The 18,636-nt window shown below is 44.4% G+C and overlaps 1 protein-coding gene across 7 annotated transcripts in view; it reads left to right on the top strand.

The window, feature by feature from the left end:
* Window positions 1–18,636, top strand: part of HHAT (hedgehog acyltransferase) — a 340,597-nt gene that overhangs the window by 58,606 nt on the left and 263,355 nt on the right. For 5 of the 7 annotated variants that reach the window (XM_025429840.3, XM_025429839.3, XM_025429842.3 and 2 more), the window contains exons 5-7: window positions 6,525–6,719; window positions 8,963–9,178; window positions 17,158–17,329. In XM_025429840.3, the coding sequence (XP_025285625.3) occupies window positions 6,525–6,719; window positions 8,963–9,178; window positions 17,158–17,329 (583 nt within the window). The remainder of the gene's footprint in view (window positions 1–6,524; window positions 6,720–8,962; window positions 9,179–17,157; window positions 17,330–18,636) is intronic. The other 2 variants (XM_025429844.3, XM_025429845.3) reach the window with 1 other exon arrangement.

Consider the following 18,636-nt stretch of genomic DNA (forward strand, 5'->3'; position numbering starts at 1 on the left):
AGCAGTTTTGAGCCTACCTCCGAGGAGCAGAGCCCACATGATTAGCATTGGGCCCTGAGCAGCTGAGCTCATCCGCCACAGGCCTGAGAAGTGTGGTCCCGTGGTGTTGGCTGAAGTGAGTAAACTAACCTCTGGAAGGCTGTGGTGAGCAGCGTTCCCTGCCAGCGTCTTATTGAAACCACACACCTAATAGGAATCTCATGTGCTAACCAGACTTCTCCACCTCCATCAATGCATATTTAAGGAGGGATGAAATTTGCTTTGTGTGGGCCTTGCTGGCCTTCGCTCCCAGGAAAAGCAGGCTAGAATGTGGTCGTTTGGATACTGGATGGTTTTGATTTTTCCCTCTTTGTTTGGGGAGATGTACGTAAATATATTTTTTTTCAGTAGCAGCTGCAATTGATTATATGGTACGTAATCAATTATGCCATGTCTAAGGATTATTGATTGGCTTTTTATTTATTTCTCAAACAGTGCCCCCACTGAGTGGTTTCTGGGCAGACGTACAAAAAAATTCGTAGACAGCAAAGTCTGGTATCGTTGCCAACAGGAGTCCTCACCGAGGCTTTTACCCTCTCCCCCTTCCCCCCCCGGACGTTAGCTCTGAGGGAGCCACGCAGGCACATCCTCTTACCGCGTGGAGCCCCCGGCACAGAGCAAGCTGAAGTGGGAGAGGAGGATGGAGTGAGAGGCGCATTGCCAGCAGCTGTTCCTGTGGCTGGCTCCTGACTCCCAGTGAAGAGGCTGAGAAGGGAAGGAGGGCGAGTCCACAGTTCTTCCTCTGGGGTGCTGGTTTCAGCCTTGGAAACACACCAGTTCAATTGGTTAGTGTCCCCGAGCCCCTCCCTGGGGTGAGAGGCAGCAGGTTCTATTACAGATGTCCCGTCCCTGTCAGTGGTAAGAGTGTTGAGATTTTCCCCAACACAATAGGGTTGTAAGAGACCCCTGTGAGTGGAAAGCAGGCAGTAGGCAGTGAGATGTAAAAGGACTTCGTTCCATCTGCATCAGCAAAGCAGCCTTCGTTTATAAGTAGGTGAGCGGGTTGAGACCTTTGGGAGACAGCAGGTTTTCACGTCAGTGGACTAAAAAGCCCTAAATTTTGGTGTAAACTTCTTGTAAAGTCCAGAGACTTGGGGAAGCATACCCATCACACATATCTACCCACTTCACTATTCTAACATTTGTTCGTTTATCCAGTGTTCACGGGACACTTGCTATAAGCTGGGTACCGTGATAGGTTCTGGGCTTACATTATAACGTGAGCAAGACAGGGTGTTAGCCTGTGGAGGGGGCCTATTGAGCAGAAGGTCAGTTCAGCATAAACACAGCAAGCAGGGGGCAGGTGGCCGTCCTCCTGCAGCCTGGGCGGGAAGCACTGTGTCACATTCAGAAGGCTGCTGCATCCCCACTTTGGCTTTATCTCAACCGCTGCAAAATCTAGTTTCTTTCTTACTGTTTGTTAGATTTTAATTTATTTTTTAATTTTTAAAAAGATTTTACTTATTTATTCATGAGAGAAATACACACACACACAGAGGCAGAGATTGTAGGCAGAGGGAGAAGCAGGCTCCATGCAGAGAGCCCGATGTGGGACTTGATCCCGGGACCACAGGATCATGCCCTGAGCCAAAGGCAGATGCTCAACTGCTGAGCCACCCAGGCGTCCTTGTTTGTTAGACTTCTAAAAATTTATTCTCTTCCCTCATCTGCCTTTTCATCTTCTACTAGAAACTGAAGAGCCTGGAATAAGGCGAGTGAAGTGGGTCAGGACAGTCCTGTGCCTTAGCTAAGTTTATCTGGCTTGTCTTGTTCTCAAGCTTTGGGTTGCTCACACTTTGATCCTTATTTTTATTATTCTTTAAAAGATTTATTTATTTATCTTAGCGCATAGACATGTGGGGAGGGGCAGAGGGAGGGAGAGAGTGAGAAGCAGACTGCACTGCCTAGAGCCCACCATGGGGGCTTGATCTCACAACCCTAAAATCATGACCTGCCAAAACCAAGAGTCAGATGTTTAACAGACTGAACCATCAGGTCAGCCCTGACAATCTTACCATTTACAAGGGCTTTGTGAATGCAAATTAAAGCCACCAAGAGATATTACCCCACACTGACCAGGTTGCCTCAGATGAAACAGTGATAGCACCAAATGCTGTCAAGGATGGGGATAAACTGGATCACTCATACCTTGCTGGTGGGAATGCTATTTGGCAGATTCTTCGAGAACTAAATGTGCAACTACCATGCTAATCTAGCAAATATACCCTTGCACATTTATCCTGGTGAAATAAAAACTTATTTTTTACACAAAAACCATACACATATGTTCCTATCAGTTTTGTTCATAATAACAAAAAACTGGAAACTCAGATGCCCTTCAACAGCTGAATGCTAAACAGTGGTACGTCCAGGTCATGGAATACTATGTAGCAGTGAAAAGGAACAACTTTCAATATCCTCAGCAAGTTGGATGAATCTCCAGGGAATTATGCTGAGTGAAAAGAGCCAATTCCAAAGCTTACATACAATTTTCAAAATAAAATTTTAGAAATGGGTAAAATATCAGTGGTTTCCAGGAGTTAAGGATGTGGGATAAAGTGGGTAGGAAGGAGGTAGTTAGAAAAGGCAAGAGATCCTTATGGTGATGGAGCTGTTGGCTGTCTTTACTGTGGTGGATACTGAACCTCTACATGTGATAAAGTTGTAGAAAACTAAACACACACACAGAAATATAAGCAAAACTGGGGAAACCTGGATAAATTTGGTAGATTGTAGCAATGCCAGTATCCTGGTTGTGGTGTATTACAGTTTTGTGAACTGTTACAATTGGGAAAAAACTGGGTAGAGTGTGCATGGGATTGCTCTATATGTTATTTCTTATAATTGCCCTGAGTCTACAACTATCTCAAAAATCTCAAAAACATTTATAAAATTAGAATTCAAAATTTTAGATTAAACATCACAGCCCATCACTAAATTAAGCTCATGTTTTATTTGTACACTTGATCAACAGAATTCTCTATGCCTTCTTTTCAAGGGACTAATAATTCCCAGTCAGGAACATTACTTCATTTAAATGAATCTTTAAAACTGGAGCTTGACCTGGATCATGTGTGTGATCAAAACTGTGTATCTGGGGATCCCCGGGTGGCTCAGTGGTTTGGCGCCTGCCTTTGGCCCAGGGCGCGATCCTGGAGTCCCGAGATCAAGTCCCACGTCGGGCTCCCGGCATGGAGCCTGCTTCTCCCTCCGCCTGTGTCTCTGCCTCTCTCTCTGTCTATCATAAATAAACAGTTTAAATAAATCTTTAAAAAAAAAAACCTGTGTATCTGTCCAGATTGCCCTGAGAACTTGGAGATAAAGTCTTAGTCCTTTTAGCGAGCAATCAGAAGTATTGTTTTAGAATAAGATCTAACACATTTTACTTTTAAAAAGATTTTACTGATTGAGAGGGAGAGTGCGTGTGGGAGTGGAAGGAGAGGGAGAGAGAATCTGAAGCAGATTTCGTGGCGACACAGAGCCTGACCCGGGGCTTGATCATACAACTGTGAGATCACGACCCGAGCCGAAACCAAGAGTCAGACGCTCAGCCGACTGAGCTGCCCAGGTGCCCCATAACACATTTTTTTTTTTTTTATTTTTGAAAAGTTAAATAGTTCCTGACATATTTGATGTCAGAAGCTTAATATCGGATTCTTAAGCATTTTCACTTAGGTAGACAAAAGTTTGAAAAATATATAAGCACTTTTGCAGTAGAAGTAGATGGAACAGGGTTGCATGAGGCCTTTACATATGAAAATGATCTTTGCAACACTTGGGTAGAGCCCTCCTCTTCCTCTTCCTCCTCCTCCTCCTCGGAGCAGACCATCCACGACACTGCTTGCTGGTGGGCAGTGTTGCTCTTCCGTTTCCAGTCCCTCCCCATACTGATTCCGTCAGGTCCAGACAGGTGTGCAGATGGACAGTGCTTGGAGGAGGGGTGTCCTAAGGGCTGTATCGATAGTGGGGACTATCCTCTGATGCCAGTTAGAGAGTAAGGCGTCGATGGCTGACCATGCTGTCAGGAGTTTAGTGGAGTTCTAATTTATATAATAGTTCTTTTTTATTTCTAAACCAGTGATTATTTTTTGCATATTTTGCACCTTTTCCTTTACATCACCTGTCTGCCGTGGACGTGTATGGTAGAGCTGCCTCTCCCCACCGGGGAGATGAGTAGGTGATATGAGAGATAGTGGAGAGAACATGAAGGTATCGTGAGAGCCTTTTCTGTGCTGTCTCAGAACAGCACTGCATGTCGCCTGCCTGTCTTGTTTGGCAGGAGGAAGACCGTAGGGGATGAAAATTGGGGGCAGAGTTGTGTGCCTGGACGGTAGCTTTGGTGAGTTTGGTTAAATTCATTCGTCAGAGAATCTGGTTTGGCTTTTTCCAAATCAGAGCCCCTTAGTCTGTGGTTAAATTCCCAAGTAGAAGCCGAACAAACAGCCTTCTTCCATATGGATCAAATAACACTTAATAAAAATGTAGTTGTGTCTATGTATGTAGCCATGTGTGCCTGGAAAAGGATTCTTGGTGGTAAAAGCTGTAGATCATGTTGGAAAACCTTTATTTTTCTTTGTTAAAACCAGTTCTTAAAATGGTCTTTGGCAACCTTGTTTCTTATCATTGGACTCTACCCAGAGGTGAGTGTTTGGGGGAAAATTTGAAGCAAATTTATGTGACTGTTTTCTGCGGGCAATAGGATGGAAAAACAGTAAAACTGAATTGCAGATTTCTCTGATTCTTCTAGGGACTTAAAAGTGCCTGACTTAGTTGCTCAGTTAAAATGTTCTCTCTTGGAGTGTAGGTTTGGGAAAGAATTGTACTTAGACAATATTTTGGAAGAGTTAGCATCTAAAGCTAGGATTTATAGTCTATGGTCCACATCGGTCTTTGCCTTAAAGAATTCTTGTTTTCACAATGAATACCCACCATTTGCTTCGACATGGATGGAACTGGAGAGTAGTATGCTGAGTGAAGTAAGTCAATCGGAGAAGGACAAACATTATATAGTTTCACTCATACGGGGAATATAAAAAATAGTGAAAGGGAATAAAGGGGAAAGGAGAAAAAATGAGTGGGAAAAATCAGAGAGGGAGACAAAACATGAGAAACTCCTAACTCTGGGAAACGAACAAGGGGTAGTGGAAGGGGAGGTGGGTGGGTGGGGATGGGGTGACTGGGTGACAGGTACTGAGGGGGGCACTTGATGGGATGAGCAGTGGGTGTTATACTATATGTTGGCAAATCGAATTCCAATAAAAAATATACAAAAGAAAAGCTACTGAAAACTTAAAAAAAAAAAAGAATTGTTTTCACAAGACCTAAATTCAAGTATCCCCCACTTTAAACTCAGTCTATTTCTGGAAACCATATTTTAAAGTACACACCAAAAAGGACCCATCGTATTCCCTATAGGAATAATAACTAGTATTTGTATTGCCCTTACTATGTACACAGACACCGTTCTGTAAACATTTGTGTAAACATGTGTAAACATTTCACTTGCATTAACAATCCTCACAGCAAGCTCATGAAATAGATACCATTATCCTAATTTCACATATGAGAAAACTGAGGTAGGGAGAGATTAAGTACCTTGCCTGGAGTCACATGGCTAGTTAATGGGGACAACGGGATTTATTTTAGGCAGTTGGACTTTAAAGCTTGAGTGATTAAACGACCGTAATATGTTGCCTCTCAAATAATGTCAAACATTATTGTGGTTTTTAAGTAAGGATTTACCAGCCAGATATGACCAAGTATAGATCATAAAAGCAAAGACATGTTTAGTTAGTTATTCAATGTCAAATAGCTATAAAACTTAATTGGATAGAAAAATATTCTGATTCTTCTAAAATGGGGATGAACATGTCAATCAGATTGACTATGCAAAGGCCTCAATACTCTATAAAGCACATAAGATACTTTTTCTGCGACATAAATTTGACTGTAAACAATATGCTAGTAAAAATGTAGAGTGATATTTTCATTTAAATCTCTGGTTTAGACTTTGAAAGCTGTTTGTGTTTTGAATGTCCCACTTGTCTCGAAGAGACACTAATGCTTTCACCTTCACTTCTGCAGGATAGTGTATGTAGGGGCTAGTATTTCAGATTGGTAGTTTTTCCAGCTGTTTTTTGGCTTCCATAGAGTCTTTGAGAAGTCGGCTAAATATCTTGTTGGAGGGGATCCAGTGGTGGGTGGCTTTGGCAGAAGGCTGGAGAGTGGCTCCTTGCTTCTGGGGGGATCTGGGGGAGTTCTGGGGTAGGCAGCCAATATTCTGGGGATCGTGTGGAAGGTCCTTCTGAATCCTGTGTTGCACTAAATCCCCAGGGCGGTGAGAATAGTCTGGTTAATGGATCGCTAAGCATTATGCTCTTCTCTATAGAATGTTTAATAGCAATACCCAGTAGCTCACTCCTTTCTGTTTTCTTCCCTGCCCCCTCCCTCTTTTTCTCTCTCCCTGGATTCCTCCCTGTCTGCAGCACAGACCCTGGATCCTGGGGGCTTATGGAATGTGGGCCTCCTGGTGTGTGCTGGGGGCCCACGGCACAGCCATTATTTTTCTCCACACCCTCATCTCCTTCTGTGTAGCCCAACTCCGGTCACTGGCCCTCACATGGCTCTGTTCTCTCTTCCTGCTCTCCACACTGAGGCTGCAAGATGTGGAGGAAGTTAAGGTAAGTGTAGCCGCTTTACCCTTAGCAGTGCTTCCATTGGGCAGACGCCTTCATTTTCAGCCAAGAGTCAGTTGAAGAACCGTGGTGGGGGTCCCTCCAGTGGCCAAGTGGGGTTGATGCATGTGGATCCTGGTGTGTTGCGTTCTGCACTCGTCTTTTGTATCTGACTATGTATGCCTTAGCCCTCTGGTTGCCCAGGGTTGACCCTGTACCTCTTTTCCCGGTTTGGTAGGCATGGATGGTGCCAGATGTCGCAGCAGCAGTGGGTAAGGAACAATGGGAAAAAAAAGCAATGGTCTTCTGTGCATTTAATAAAAAATCATCTGTAGAGTGCTCTACAATTTATAGGAAAAACTCACATTCCTTATCTCATCCGAGGCACATGATAGCCCTTGAGACAGATAAGGCAGGTGTTTTCCTTGCCCAGAAAATCTTAGGAAGTTTTGATATTCTTTCTTTAGTCGTCATGGAACTGAAACTTCTGGGGTGTCTTTATTTTTATGCACTTGTTCATTCCCTCATTCATTGATACAAGTGACAGCACTCAGTGCGCCCTGGATCAGCAAGGTTGGGGCAAAGAACATGATGGGAAAGATGAACCAGAGGGTGAGCTGATTCCTTGGCTCTTCTGGTAACTGTCTTTCCTACTTTTGAAACTGGAGGCAGTCATTCAACCTGAATCTCAATTTCATCATTTTGAAAATGAAATCAATAGGTGCTCTGTCTTCCTCATGGAGTCGTTCTGAGGCTCTAATAAGATGATATCTATTAAGTGATTTTGTAAAAATTGTAGCCTTTTGAAAATTCAATAATTTTTTTCTGTTACACTATTCTTAATTTTTCTTCACTCTCACCGACAGACTGGGGCTAACACTTGAAGCACATATGTCCAAATCTGGACTTAAGAGAGAAAGTAGGGTAATAGCTTCATCTTGACAAAAGACGCTTCCCACAGTGATGAACTAGGTGATCATCTAAGTACATGTGCTTAAAAATAGATGTGCACTAAAAATAAAAAGGAATCCATAGCTAACTTTTTGGGGACCTGGCAAATGTAAAAAACAGACTCCAATTGTAATTATCATTTGTTTGGGAATAGTTAGCATCAGTTATGGATGTTGGTAGGGAATAAACATTCCATTTATTATGCAGACTAGAGATTTGAAAAATACTGCCCAAGGGGAACAAATGACCAGAAACTAGTTGCTTTGGGTTTTCATGCTTTTGCATGAGTAGTTCTCTTGGTCTTTCTTGGTGGCTGTTGAAGTCCTGGGCATGGAACAGAAACTCTTCACTGCTTAGTTTTTCTGTGGAAAGCTGTTAAAGCACCCCCACAGATCACATTCACTGTTCCTTCCTTTGTCCCAGTTTTCTATCTTTTATTCCCATTAATTGTTCTTCTCATTAAAAAAGCAGGGGCAGCCCTGGTGGCTCGGCGGTTTGGTGCCACCTTCAGCCCAGGGCCTGATCCTGGAGACCTGGGATCAAGTCCCACGTCGGGCTCCCTGCGTGGAGCCTGCTTCTCCCTCTTCTCTGCCTCTCTTTGTGTCTCTCATGAATAAATAAATAATAAAGTCTTAAAAAAAAAAAGCAGTACATATGGGTTATGGAAAATGTTGAAGAATAAAATGATCCATAATTTTACGTCTCCTAGCACTGTTAAGGTCTTACCACATACATATTTTCATATATGCTTGTTATTTCTTATTTCAGCTTGCATTGTAATCATATACTCACATTACCTATCTCCTGTACGAGGATTTAGACACATCGAGGGCAGGGACTATTTTTCTTGACTGTTTCTAAAGCTTATTTGGCAAATCCTCCTCCACAACATGTGGAGCCAAATTAATAACAGAAAAGCAAAAGGAGAAATACGTTTGAAGGCAGGAATCCCATGTGATATTTATAAGCCTCTCTTTGCTTTCTGGATTGTTGGGGGAACTGTCAAAGTACCCACTGGCTGTAGTTAATCTCCACGTCGGGATGAATCTGATAGATGCGTATCTTGGAAAACTTTTCATTACAGCACATCAGGCCTAATGTGAAGTTGATGGGTGGTGGTAGAGCCACTCTTCTGCCCACTGCTTGTTTCTATTACCGGTGAGATTTACCTGCTGCTCCATGGTTCTCAACTCCCTTTACGGTAGCTGCTCTACCCATGGAAATGAAGTCCTTCCCAGGGGACTGGGTGGTGTCCTTCCTTGACACCCAAGAGTTGTTCTCTTCTTGTCACTTTGCAGAGAGGGTGGTACCAGACAGAAAATGAGTACTACCTACTGCAGTTCACGTTGACCGTGCGTTGCCTGTACTACACCAGCTTCAGCCTTGAGTTCTGCTGGCAGCAGATGCCGAACGGGCACAGCTTCTACTCCTTTCCCTGGCTGGTGGCCTATGTCTTCTATTACCCCGTCTTCCACAACGGGCCTATCCTCAGCTTCCCGGAGTTCATCGCAAAGGTAGAGCCCATTGGGGACTGGATTGGTATTCTGTGGATTAAGGCTCCATCCTTACTGGTCATGGCCATCCATGAGACTCCCAAGGCTCTTCATTCAGGGGCACCCTCAGATTTAAAACATATTATTGTTGTGACTTCCTACGTAATAAATGAAGTACTTAAGGGAAAATAAATATTTGAAATAAAGGTCAACTTGTCTCTTGCACATGTTGGCTCGAGGAACCCCACACCCTGACTCCTCGATGGGCTCTGGCAACTAAGATTAGTAGCTGGGCGCAGCAAGAAGTCCCAGGGAAAGAAAAAATTGGATTCTGATGGTATTACTTGGAAAAGTAGAAAGGGAAACTGTCTAAGGCTGTTGGTTGGCAAATATGACTTTGTGATATCACTGCTTATGAAATACCTCTGTCATCACCTGGGAATTGTTCAGGGTGACCTAGATGAGACAGCAGAGTGGAGTTGGAGGGAGTTTGAACGTAATAATGTGTTTTGGGGTCCAAAAGAGTTTCTGCCCAGGACCCAGCTTCCCTACAGCCTTGTCTGAAGTTCCTGTAAAGCTACCTTTGTCATTCCCACCTCATTTTCCCTCCTACTTCGAATTTTTGTTCTCATTCCACAGCTGGCCTCATGGAACGTGTTTATGAGGTCAGTCAAGGTTCAGTAAATTGATAATGCCTAAAACCTATGTTTCTCTACAGGTAGTCCTACCTCCTACCACCAGAACAAAACAATCTTGATGGAGATGGGGATGACACATATGCACACACATACATGCACACACAACACAGCATATGTACACACAGAACACAACACACGCCTGTGCACAACACACACAAGCACATACACACATATGCATACACACGCCTGGAAATGAGTTCAAAGTGCAGGGCCCGCAGCCGTGTTGCATTATTTCCTAAGGGCAATGTGTACGGCGCCCCCTGGAAAAGTAGCAGGTTTCTTAGAAATCCCGTATTCTATCTTAAAGATCCTGTGAATTATACATTATACTTAAAAGTATATTTCTGCATTATAATAATAATGTAGTTTTAAAATTGCCAATAAAATTTATTTAATTTTTTTCCTCCATAGATCTTCAAGTGAGATTGATATTCTCGGCAGATATATGCTAAACATATATGGTTTCTCATACCTCAGTTTGAGTTACAAAGGTCATTCTTCTGTCATGAAGTAATTTGAAGTTTGTGTCTGAGAATTGTATTTAAAATTATTGTGTAAAGACAGGTGGTTAGTGATGGCAACTGATCTAATTTAGTGGTTCTCAAAGTGAGGTCTTTGTACCACCAGCAACAGGACTATCTGGGAACTTGTTAGAAATGCAAATTCTTGGGATGCCTGGGTGGCTCCCTGCATGGGGCCTGCTTCTCCCTCTGCCTATGTCTTTGCCTCTCCCTCTCTCTCTGTGTGTCTCTCATGAATAAATAAATAAATCTTAAAAGAAATGCAAATTATTGGGCCCCACCTCAGATCTGATTCAGACACTCCAGTGGTGGGGTCCAGCAATATGATTTATTAGGCCTTCCAGGTGATCCTGCAGCCTGCTAGAGGTGGAGAACCATTGTCCTGGGTTCCTCAGCAGAGCTGGGGGCTGGGGGTGTCCAAGTGTAGGTCAGGCCCTACAGGTTTCTTCCTGTAGGCAGTCAGGTGTGGAGACTGGCTGCATCTCTGTCTTACTCCCTCTCTTTTTCAATCCTTTCAAAATGGAAGCACGTGCTAAAACAGGGAACTGGGAAGGTAAACCGAGACCTTTCTTTGTCTGGGAAGAGTCATAGGAAAGTTGGTCTAGAGAAGGCAAATGTTTAGTAAGCTGCAGGGCAAGTAAAAACAGCCACGAGGCTTCCACATTACAGAAGGTCTTATGGGGGCACTGACCCCCTTTGAGAAAAATGGGTCTTAAAAAGGAAGCAGTTAGGTAGGAAGCTAAGCCAGTAGTGAAAGAGTTCCTTCTGGGAGGCCAAGAAGGAAGAGGCTGCTGGGGGAGGAAGAAAGCCAACTGGAAGAACTTGTAAGCGACGTTTGCTCTGAAGGAGGATGTGAGTGAATGAATGTAAAGGTAACATGAAATGGCAGTAGTGAAATTCATGGTTCTACGGTGATGGGGTCAACGAGAGCCAGAGAACGAGGCTCTGCCGCCAGGGGGCAGCAGAGCCCCACCGTGGAAACCAACCAGAAGGGGGAACTCTGGTTGATAAAAGACAGCATTAGGCACACCGTGGGGGGAATGTATCTTTCACCCCATGCAGCTTTTTTTTTTTTTTTTAAATGTGTACATCGCATACACAGGATGAGGGAAGCATAGAGGAGGTGTCCTCTGTGAAGTCAGCCATGTGCAATTTGCACACCCATCCTGAGCAGGTAAACGTTTGCCTGGTAAAAGGCCATAGTGCCTGAACTTGGAGGCCATCTCAGATGGCATTTGGAGTTTCAGGAACATGTGCCCCGTTTATTTTTCTCCCATGGTCTGTGGAGCTCAGATACTGAGCGAGGAGGGGTGATGCTAGAGGACGGGGCAGCTGGGGACAGGTTTAATAAGCAGAGGCACTTACCCACAAGGCTTGTTCATTCACTTAGCTTGGAGCCCAAGCAGGTTGAATTGTGCAGTAGAGGCTGGCGTGGGGAAGGATGGTGAGTCTGAATGTGGTAGGACCAGGGGGCTTTTCCTTACAGAGCCAGTGCTCAAATGGTTAGCTTGCATGGTGGCTACGAGCAAAGGCCCGGGATCCCAGCCCTATTGTTAACAGGGTTTGAATTCCTACTTCGCTTTAGCTTTTGAGAGTATTTAGTGAATTACCTACCTTACTGGTGAAACGGGAAGAATAATAGTACCTCCCTCATAGGATTATTATAAGGATTAAAGGATTTTGTATAGGTAACATGGCTTGACATGTGAACATCCTGAAGTGTTAATGATTACTATTATTGTCGTTGGTAGCCAAAAGCATGTGGCAGTTTTGGGAGAGGTTATTGGAGGAGGTCATGGAGAGGATATGACTGCTGGTTGACCCATAAGCTGAACCCAGACAATCAGAGGCTCCTCACACCTTGCCCCATCCTTAGAATGTACATCCCACCTGCCATTCCCCACTAGGAGCTATTCCAAGGACACACAGCCTTGAAAGAGTAAGGTGTCATTGAGACCCTTGGACTCGAATATGTGACTGAACTGGGTTAAGGACTCTATCTAAACTTTTAAGATTTGGTAGGCGGGTGTGGAGATCTTGCAGCAACTCGAGACTAGTCTTGTGTTTAAGTTCCTCTGTTTATTTCATCTGCCACCTACCAATCTGGAGTGCTTTACCTCTTCATTCCCTCCTTGTCCTCCATGTAGAGGGGCCAGTTTCACAGCTTACCCCTTGGTGGGCCCAGACTTAAATGGCTAGGGCTGGTAAGAGCTGGGCAGGCAGACAATGTCCCACATGTGTCACTCAGCGTTTGGGGTGGGCTCTGGCTCTAGAGACCAGCTGGAATAATACAGACTGTAATAAAGAACACCAACTGAGTGCTTGCTCCGAGCCAGCTGTGGCATGTGCTAACTCCTTCATCCTCACAGCCACTGGAGAAGAGAGATACGATTGTTACCACCACTTTACAGATGGTAACACAGAGGCAAAGAGAGGCTAATTGAATGCAGATTGGGGGTGGAAGGAATCCAGATGTGAGCCTTGCTGCCAGCTGGGCAGCCAGCCCCACAGGAGTTAGAGGCTGCAGTGTGGCCTGGTGGATATCTGGATCTGGAGGCTCAGGCTGGATAGAGCAGTGGCAGTGCTTGCTGTTGTGGCAGAGACCACTGAGTACCATTGGCCTTGGTCTGGATGCCTGGGGAGAGGGAGGTGAGGGCTGATTACGGAACACTCTGCTGGGAGTCGGGTATGATCTGAGACCATGGACTGGAGAGAAGTTTATCTGTCACAAAGCATAAGACTCCTGGCTACAATGCCCTTGACCCAGGCGTAGAGGTTGGAGCAGAGTTGGCAGAGTCAAACGCTGGCTCCAGGGAAGGCTTTTGTTTGGTGCTCTTAAATATATGTATTATTAGTGTGTGAAGGAAAAGAACCTTTCATCTTTTAGAACTGTCATCTTTAATCATCAGACTATCTTTGAAAGGCTTCAATATTCCTTTTTATGCAATTTGCATGAAATGAGGTTTTAAAATATAATGTGTTTTAAAATGCACTTTGCAGATGAGTTAATGTGTATTTTTTAGTGGAGTCTTAACTAAAAATTCCCATTGATGGCAGTTTCCAATGGTCTTAAGGTTGGCACTCCCCGAGGTTTGAGATATCTCAAATGAAATGCTTGCATGCAGACAAGAGAGCTCATTAGGTGAGCTGTGTATGGCATATCTTTTATTCCTGCTGGATTGACAAGGGACAAATGCTGAATTTTTTAAATAAAAGGGAATCAACTAGATTGAAGGTATAAATGGACTGTAATCATATGACACTAACGAAAGATGAAAAAACTTTTTTAAGTACAAGCAAATAGAGTAAAAAACTGGATTGTTTTCCTTCTCCTGTATTCATTTGTATGATTAAGGAATAGACAATTCTGTTACTCTGAATGAGGAGGCATCCAACATCAAAAGGTAGGCATTGCAGCGGAAAGTTCAGCCCTTCTGGTCCAGTGGTGACACATAATTATACCTTATTAAACCGGGTAGAGAGGTTTTGCCCTGGGGAGAGTAGGTGAGCCATTATTGGGAAGCCAATCAACCACAAAATGTACCTCATGTTTCTCCTTAATTATAGATATTTGTGTCATTTTAGACTGCACATTGTTTGGGGAAGCTAAGGCAGGCCTCTGAATGGCAATTGCCTGGAGCTAAGAGGTGATTGGGTAGGCATGTTTTCCTGATTGCCTCATGTCACTCTCTTCCCATCCAGCTGCTTCTCTATTCCCTGGCTTGGGGCTGCACGCCCCAGTGATGCTCTGAGGCCTCAGGTACAGATTTGGTCTTCAGGAGACCTGAGCCTGGGATGGGCTTATGCTCAGGGTCCTACAGGCCATGTGCACAGTTGCTTATTTAGAAACAGGGGACATTTTGTCGTGTGAAGATTGTGTTCTGTCTACACTGCTTTTGAGGCCGTTATCACATTCAGCCAGGGGCTTGCTTCCCTCCAAGAGTGTGGCACCAAGAAAGGGCCGCCTGTGGTCTGGAATGGTTTAGTTGCCTCTTTGAGTCTTAGCTTAGCTGATTGCCTTCTGGCCTCCGCAGACCAATGGACACTATGTTCAGAATCGTTTCCTCATTTGCTGATGGCAGTGAGGTCCAAATGAATTTGCTTTAGAGAACTGGGAAAGAATGAACGAAGAGGAACTCAGCTCCTTGTTGATAAGAAAATCAACAGGTGAGGTGGGAAGTTGAGGAGAAGTAAAGATGGGTCCAGTGTAGGACAATGAGCATCTTATGTGTAGAAGATGCTAGGCTGCCCAGGGGGGCGGGGGGTGTCCTGAAGCTAGATATTTTTTTAGAAGGGTGAAGAAATAGAGGACCTTGCCTCATAGACAGAGAAGACTAAAGTCTTCACAATATTGTGAAGTTCCATTATTTTTCCCTTTGATTATAAAAATAAACAACTGTTAAAAGCAGTCTAAAAATCTGACCAAAAGGGGTACAATCACCGTTACCATTTTGGTGTGTGTTTTTCTAGTCTTTAATTATTTAATGCACATTGAAAAAAGTAGTTTTCATGTCCACATAATATTGAGGTGCGCTCATGCATTTGACCAACCTCCCACTGTTGGACATTTGGGGTATTTCCTTTTCTTCCCAATTCAGTAGCAGATGTGAATGATTGGGCAGGTAGTCATCTCTGCATTGAGGCTTTGTCCATCCATTGGCCTACAGATCCATTGCTGTAGTCGTTGTCTGGTCTTGCAGAGCACACACACTTCAGGTATGCATGCGGATGAAAACCACCCTCACTTTATGCCTGGAAAGGGATGTGCATTGGGTCATATAGTCCAGCTGTGGTTGCACAAAGCCCTGATAAGCCCAGTCTTCCTTCTGGGAAAACCCTTCCCAGATAACTTGGCAGATCTCTCCCAGCAGTTATGGTTGCTTCTAACAAGGCAGGTTGCTATGGCTGGGCAAAATACCTCCCCAAGGCCAACTGTGGAAAGCTAATGGAAGAAGGAAATTCCTGTTAGTTTGATCAATTTACATTGAAAATATTAAACCAATATACTTTCCTTGGTATAGCTACCTAAGCAGATGGCAAAAGGGAGGAAGCCATTTGTGCAGATGACTGCGATGCCTCTGAACCAGCCAGAATTTCTTAAGCTGGTGTCTTGCTGTGAGAGGACAGTTTGAGAAAGTAGTAGAATGTTTGGTCAAAATGGAGTAAACGTAAATCCCCTGGCGTGCAGATTTCCCTTCCTCCCTGAGGGCAGCGCCTATCATTCCTGGCTGCAGTGGGACCCCCTGCACCATTGGTGTTCAAGGAGTGTGGGAGCCCAAGAGGCCCTAAGAATGAGCCTTTCCTGTTCATGTAGCGTCTTGAGCCCAAATTGTCAAAAGCTAAATCAAGTCCATTTCTTCTGCCAGCGAATGTTTGCTGATCCAACTTCATCATTTATGCATTAGCTTCACCTCTACATTACAAGGCAGGCTTCAGTCTAATAAAATCTTGTCAGAGTAAGATCCAGACCACTTATATGCTTGCTCATTTTTGTGTGTTTGCCTAGTGATGTAAGGCTGAAATTGAATTCACACAAATTTTATAAGGTGCTTATGCATTTCAGCATCTATGTGTTTTAAAGTACTTTTTTTTTTTTAAAAAGATTTTATTTATTCATGACAGAGACAGAGACAGAGACATAGGCAGAGGGAGAAGCAGGCTTCCTGTGAAAAGCCTGATGTGGGACTCGATCCCAGGACCCCGGGACCATGACCTGAGCTAAGGTAGACACCCAGGTGCCCCTAAAGTATTGTGTATCCCTAGACAGCAGGCAGTGAGGCAAGACCCAGAACCCAGCTACTGTGATAAAATTGGTTCTGTGTTGTTCATATGTTGAGTGAACTCTCAGTAGTCTGTCCTTGTCCGTGAATAATAGAAACGTCCTTCTCTCACCTTTGGCATTTGGTCTTGTCCTATGTCCTAATTCTGCCCTGAAACTGGTATGCCTCTGGGATGCCATGAGGGAAGAATGTGAAGAAGGCGCAGTAGGAGGCACCCAGGTTGCCAGATACCAAATGCCAATTAGCCTGTGCTATTTATATGCGGGTGCTGTGCTGAGTACTTCATATATATCATCATATTTAGTCATGACCATTTTTTTCACTTTATGTGTAAGGGAACCAAGCCTCAGAGAGATTAAGTAACCTGCTCAGGATCACACGGCTGTGTGGTTTGTGCTAGAATCTGATCCCAATTCTGACTGTAAAGTTCATGTTCTTAACTTACATTGCACTGTGTGCTGATTAAGAGACTTGTCCTGTGTACTGTCCCTGTGTTTATTCTGCTTTATTTCAGAAACAACTTCAGTTAAGAGAACACACCCACATCTAAATTTTCCCTTGTTCTCAAGCTCTGTCTCTCCTCCCTTTCTCTTACCAGTTCTGTACCCCTTCCTGACTTGGCCCTACCTTTACCAGCCTTACAGGTGGGTGGGTGATGGATGAAGACAGGCAGTGTGACACCTGAGCCTAAAGAGACCCCAAAGTCCTGAGGGGGAGTACTTCGGGTACTGCCCTCCACGCTGGGCTTTTGCAAAGCTGTTGCTGTGGTAAAGGGATGCAGAACCCACCTTGGTTCTTGGCGCTAGGCTAGCTCGTTGATCCCACCCAAGCTTGGATGTGACTTTTTCACCCAAGAACAATGAATAACTACACTGACCCTCTCTTGGTATAAGTGGCAATGATGTTTGTGAGAAGTTGACTAGAAATACTGTCTAGGGGACTATTTGGAAGATTTAAAAAGTCAAGGCACAATCCAATGACTTCTTTGGTTTCTCCTTTAGGTGCAGCAGCAAGAGTACTGCTCGCTGAAGTCCAACCTTTCCGCCTTTGCCGTGGGGCTGGGTCGCCTCCTCTGCTATTGGTGGTTGGCAGAGCTGATGGTTCACCTCATGTACATGCACGCCATCTACAGCAGTGCCTCTCTCCTGAAGGCTGTCTCTTGTTGGACCTTAGGTAATTGTGGAAATTACTGTCAGTGGAACAAGCATCAAGAGTTAGCTTCAGAGTAAGGCTGGGCTGGGTGGCAGACAGGGTGTAGTTGTCTTGAGTAGTCCTTTTTTTTTTTTTTTTTTAGTTTATTTTTTATTGGTGTTCAATTTACCAACATACAGAATAACCCCCAGTACCCGTCACCCATTCACTCTCACCCCCCGCCCTCCTCCCCTTCTACCACCCCTAGTTCGTTTCCCAGAGTTAGCAGTCTTTACGTTCTGTCTCCCTTTCTGATATTTCCCACATCTTTTTTTTTTTTTTAGCTGACCTTGTTCCTCTGTGGCCAAGCTGATGCATGTGTGAGGTGGATGATGGATGTGAGGGCCAGGCTTTGTGGTCTGGGAGCTAAGGGTGGTAGGAATCCCTTTTCATAATGGAATCCTACTAAGCTTACTGGGGTCTGCATCTTTATGGTGTGGCCAGCACTGTAGTTGACAGCAGAGGGCAAGAGATGTAGGGGACAGCCTTCGAGTCCCTGCAAAGAGGCGATGCTCCAGGACTGAGTTGGGCTGTGGTATTCATTGTGGTTCTCGTGGATGATACTAAAGAAGAGAATATGAGCTTTAAGGCGGGACAGACCTGGGCTTGAGTCTCAGCTCCACCTACCACTAGTGGGCTGCCTTTGACGGGTTACTAAACCTCTCTGCATCTTTATCCTGTGAGGGGAACAGCCTTGAGTTTGCAGGTTTGTTTTGAGGGCTAAATGGAACCATGCAGGTGAAGGGCTTAGCTCATAGTGTCTGGTAGATAGAATAAACGGTGTGTGCTAGTGTATATCCTTCCGTTGCCCCGCCCCCTTTTTTTGGTCTGCGCATTTCTTTATATCTGCAAGAAGGTGGGATGGGAGTAATCTCCTAAGCAGGACACAGTCTCCAGTATAGGACTGGTCTGTGGAGAAACCACTGCTCTTTATTTCTCTGGCCAAAACAGCAGAGACCGTGCCCCTTTCTGGACAAAAATCTCCTATTTCCTTGTTTGCTCTCCTTTTAAGAACTCCCGTGGTAGCTGAATTCAGCCTTGTGGTCTGACCTCCAGCCTGTAGCTCCACTGGGAAATGTGTGATCTTCCAGTCAGATTAAGCTGCTCCCTATGGAGGGCAAGAGTACAAGCCTGACTCCTTATCTGTTTGGTGATTTATAGATTTTTTTCAAGTCTTGATTGTCCTTGATATCACACATGCTTAATCAGAATGTTTTCAAAGAAGATACCTTTTAGGATTGGAAAAATACTAAGTTGTTTTAATTAAAGTCTCTTTCCCCTCCCCCCCA

The sequence above is a fragment of the Canis lupus genome, chromosome 7, assembly GCF_003254725.2.
Source record: "Canis lupus dingo isolate Sandy chromosome 7, ASM325472v2, whole genome shotgun sequence".
Classification (NCBI taxonomy): Eukaryota; Metazoa; Chordata; class Mammalia; order Carnivora; family Canidae; genus Canis; species Canis lupus.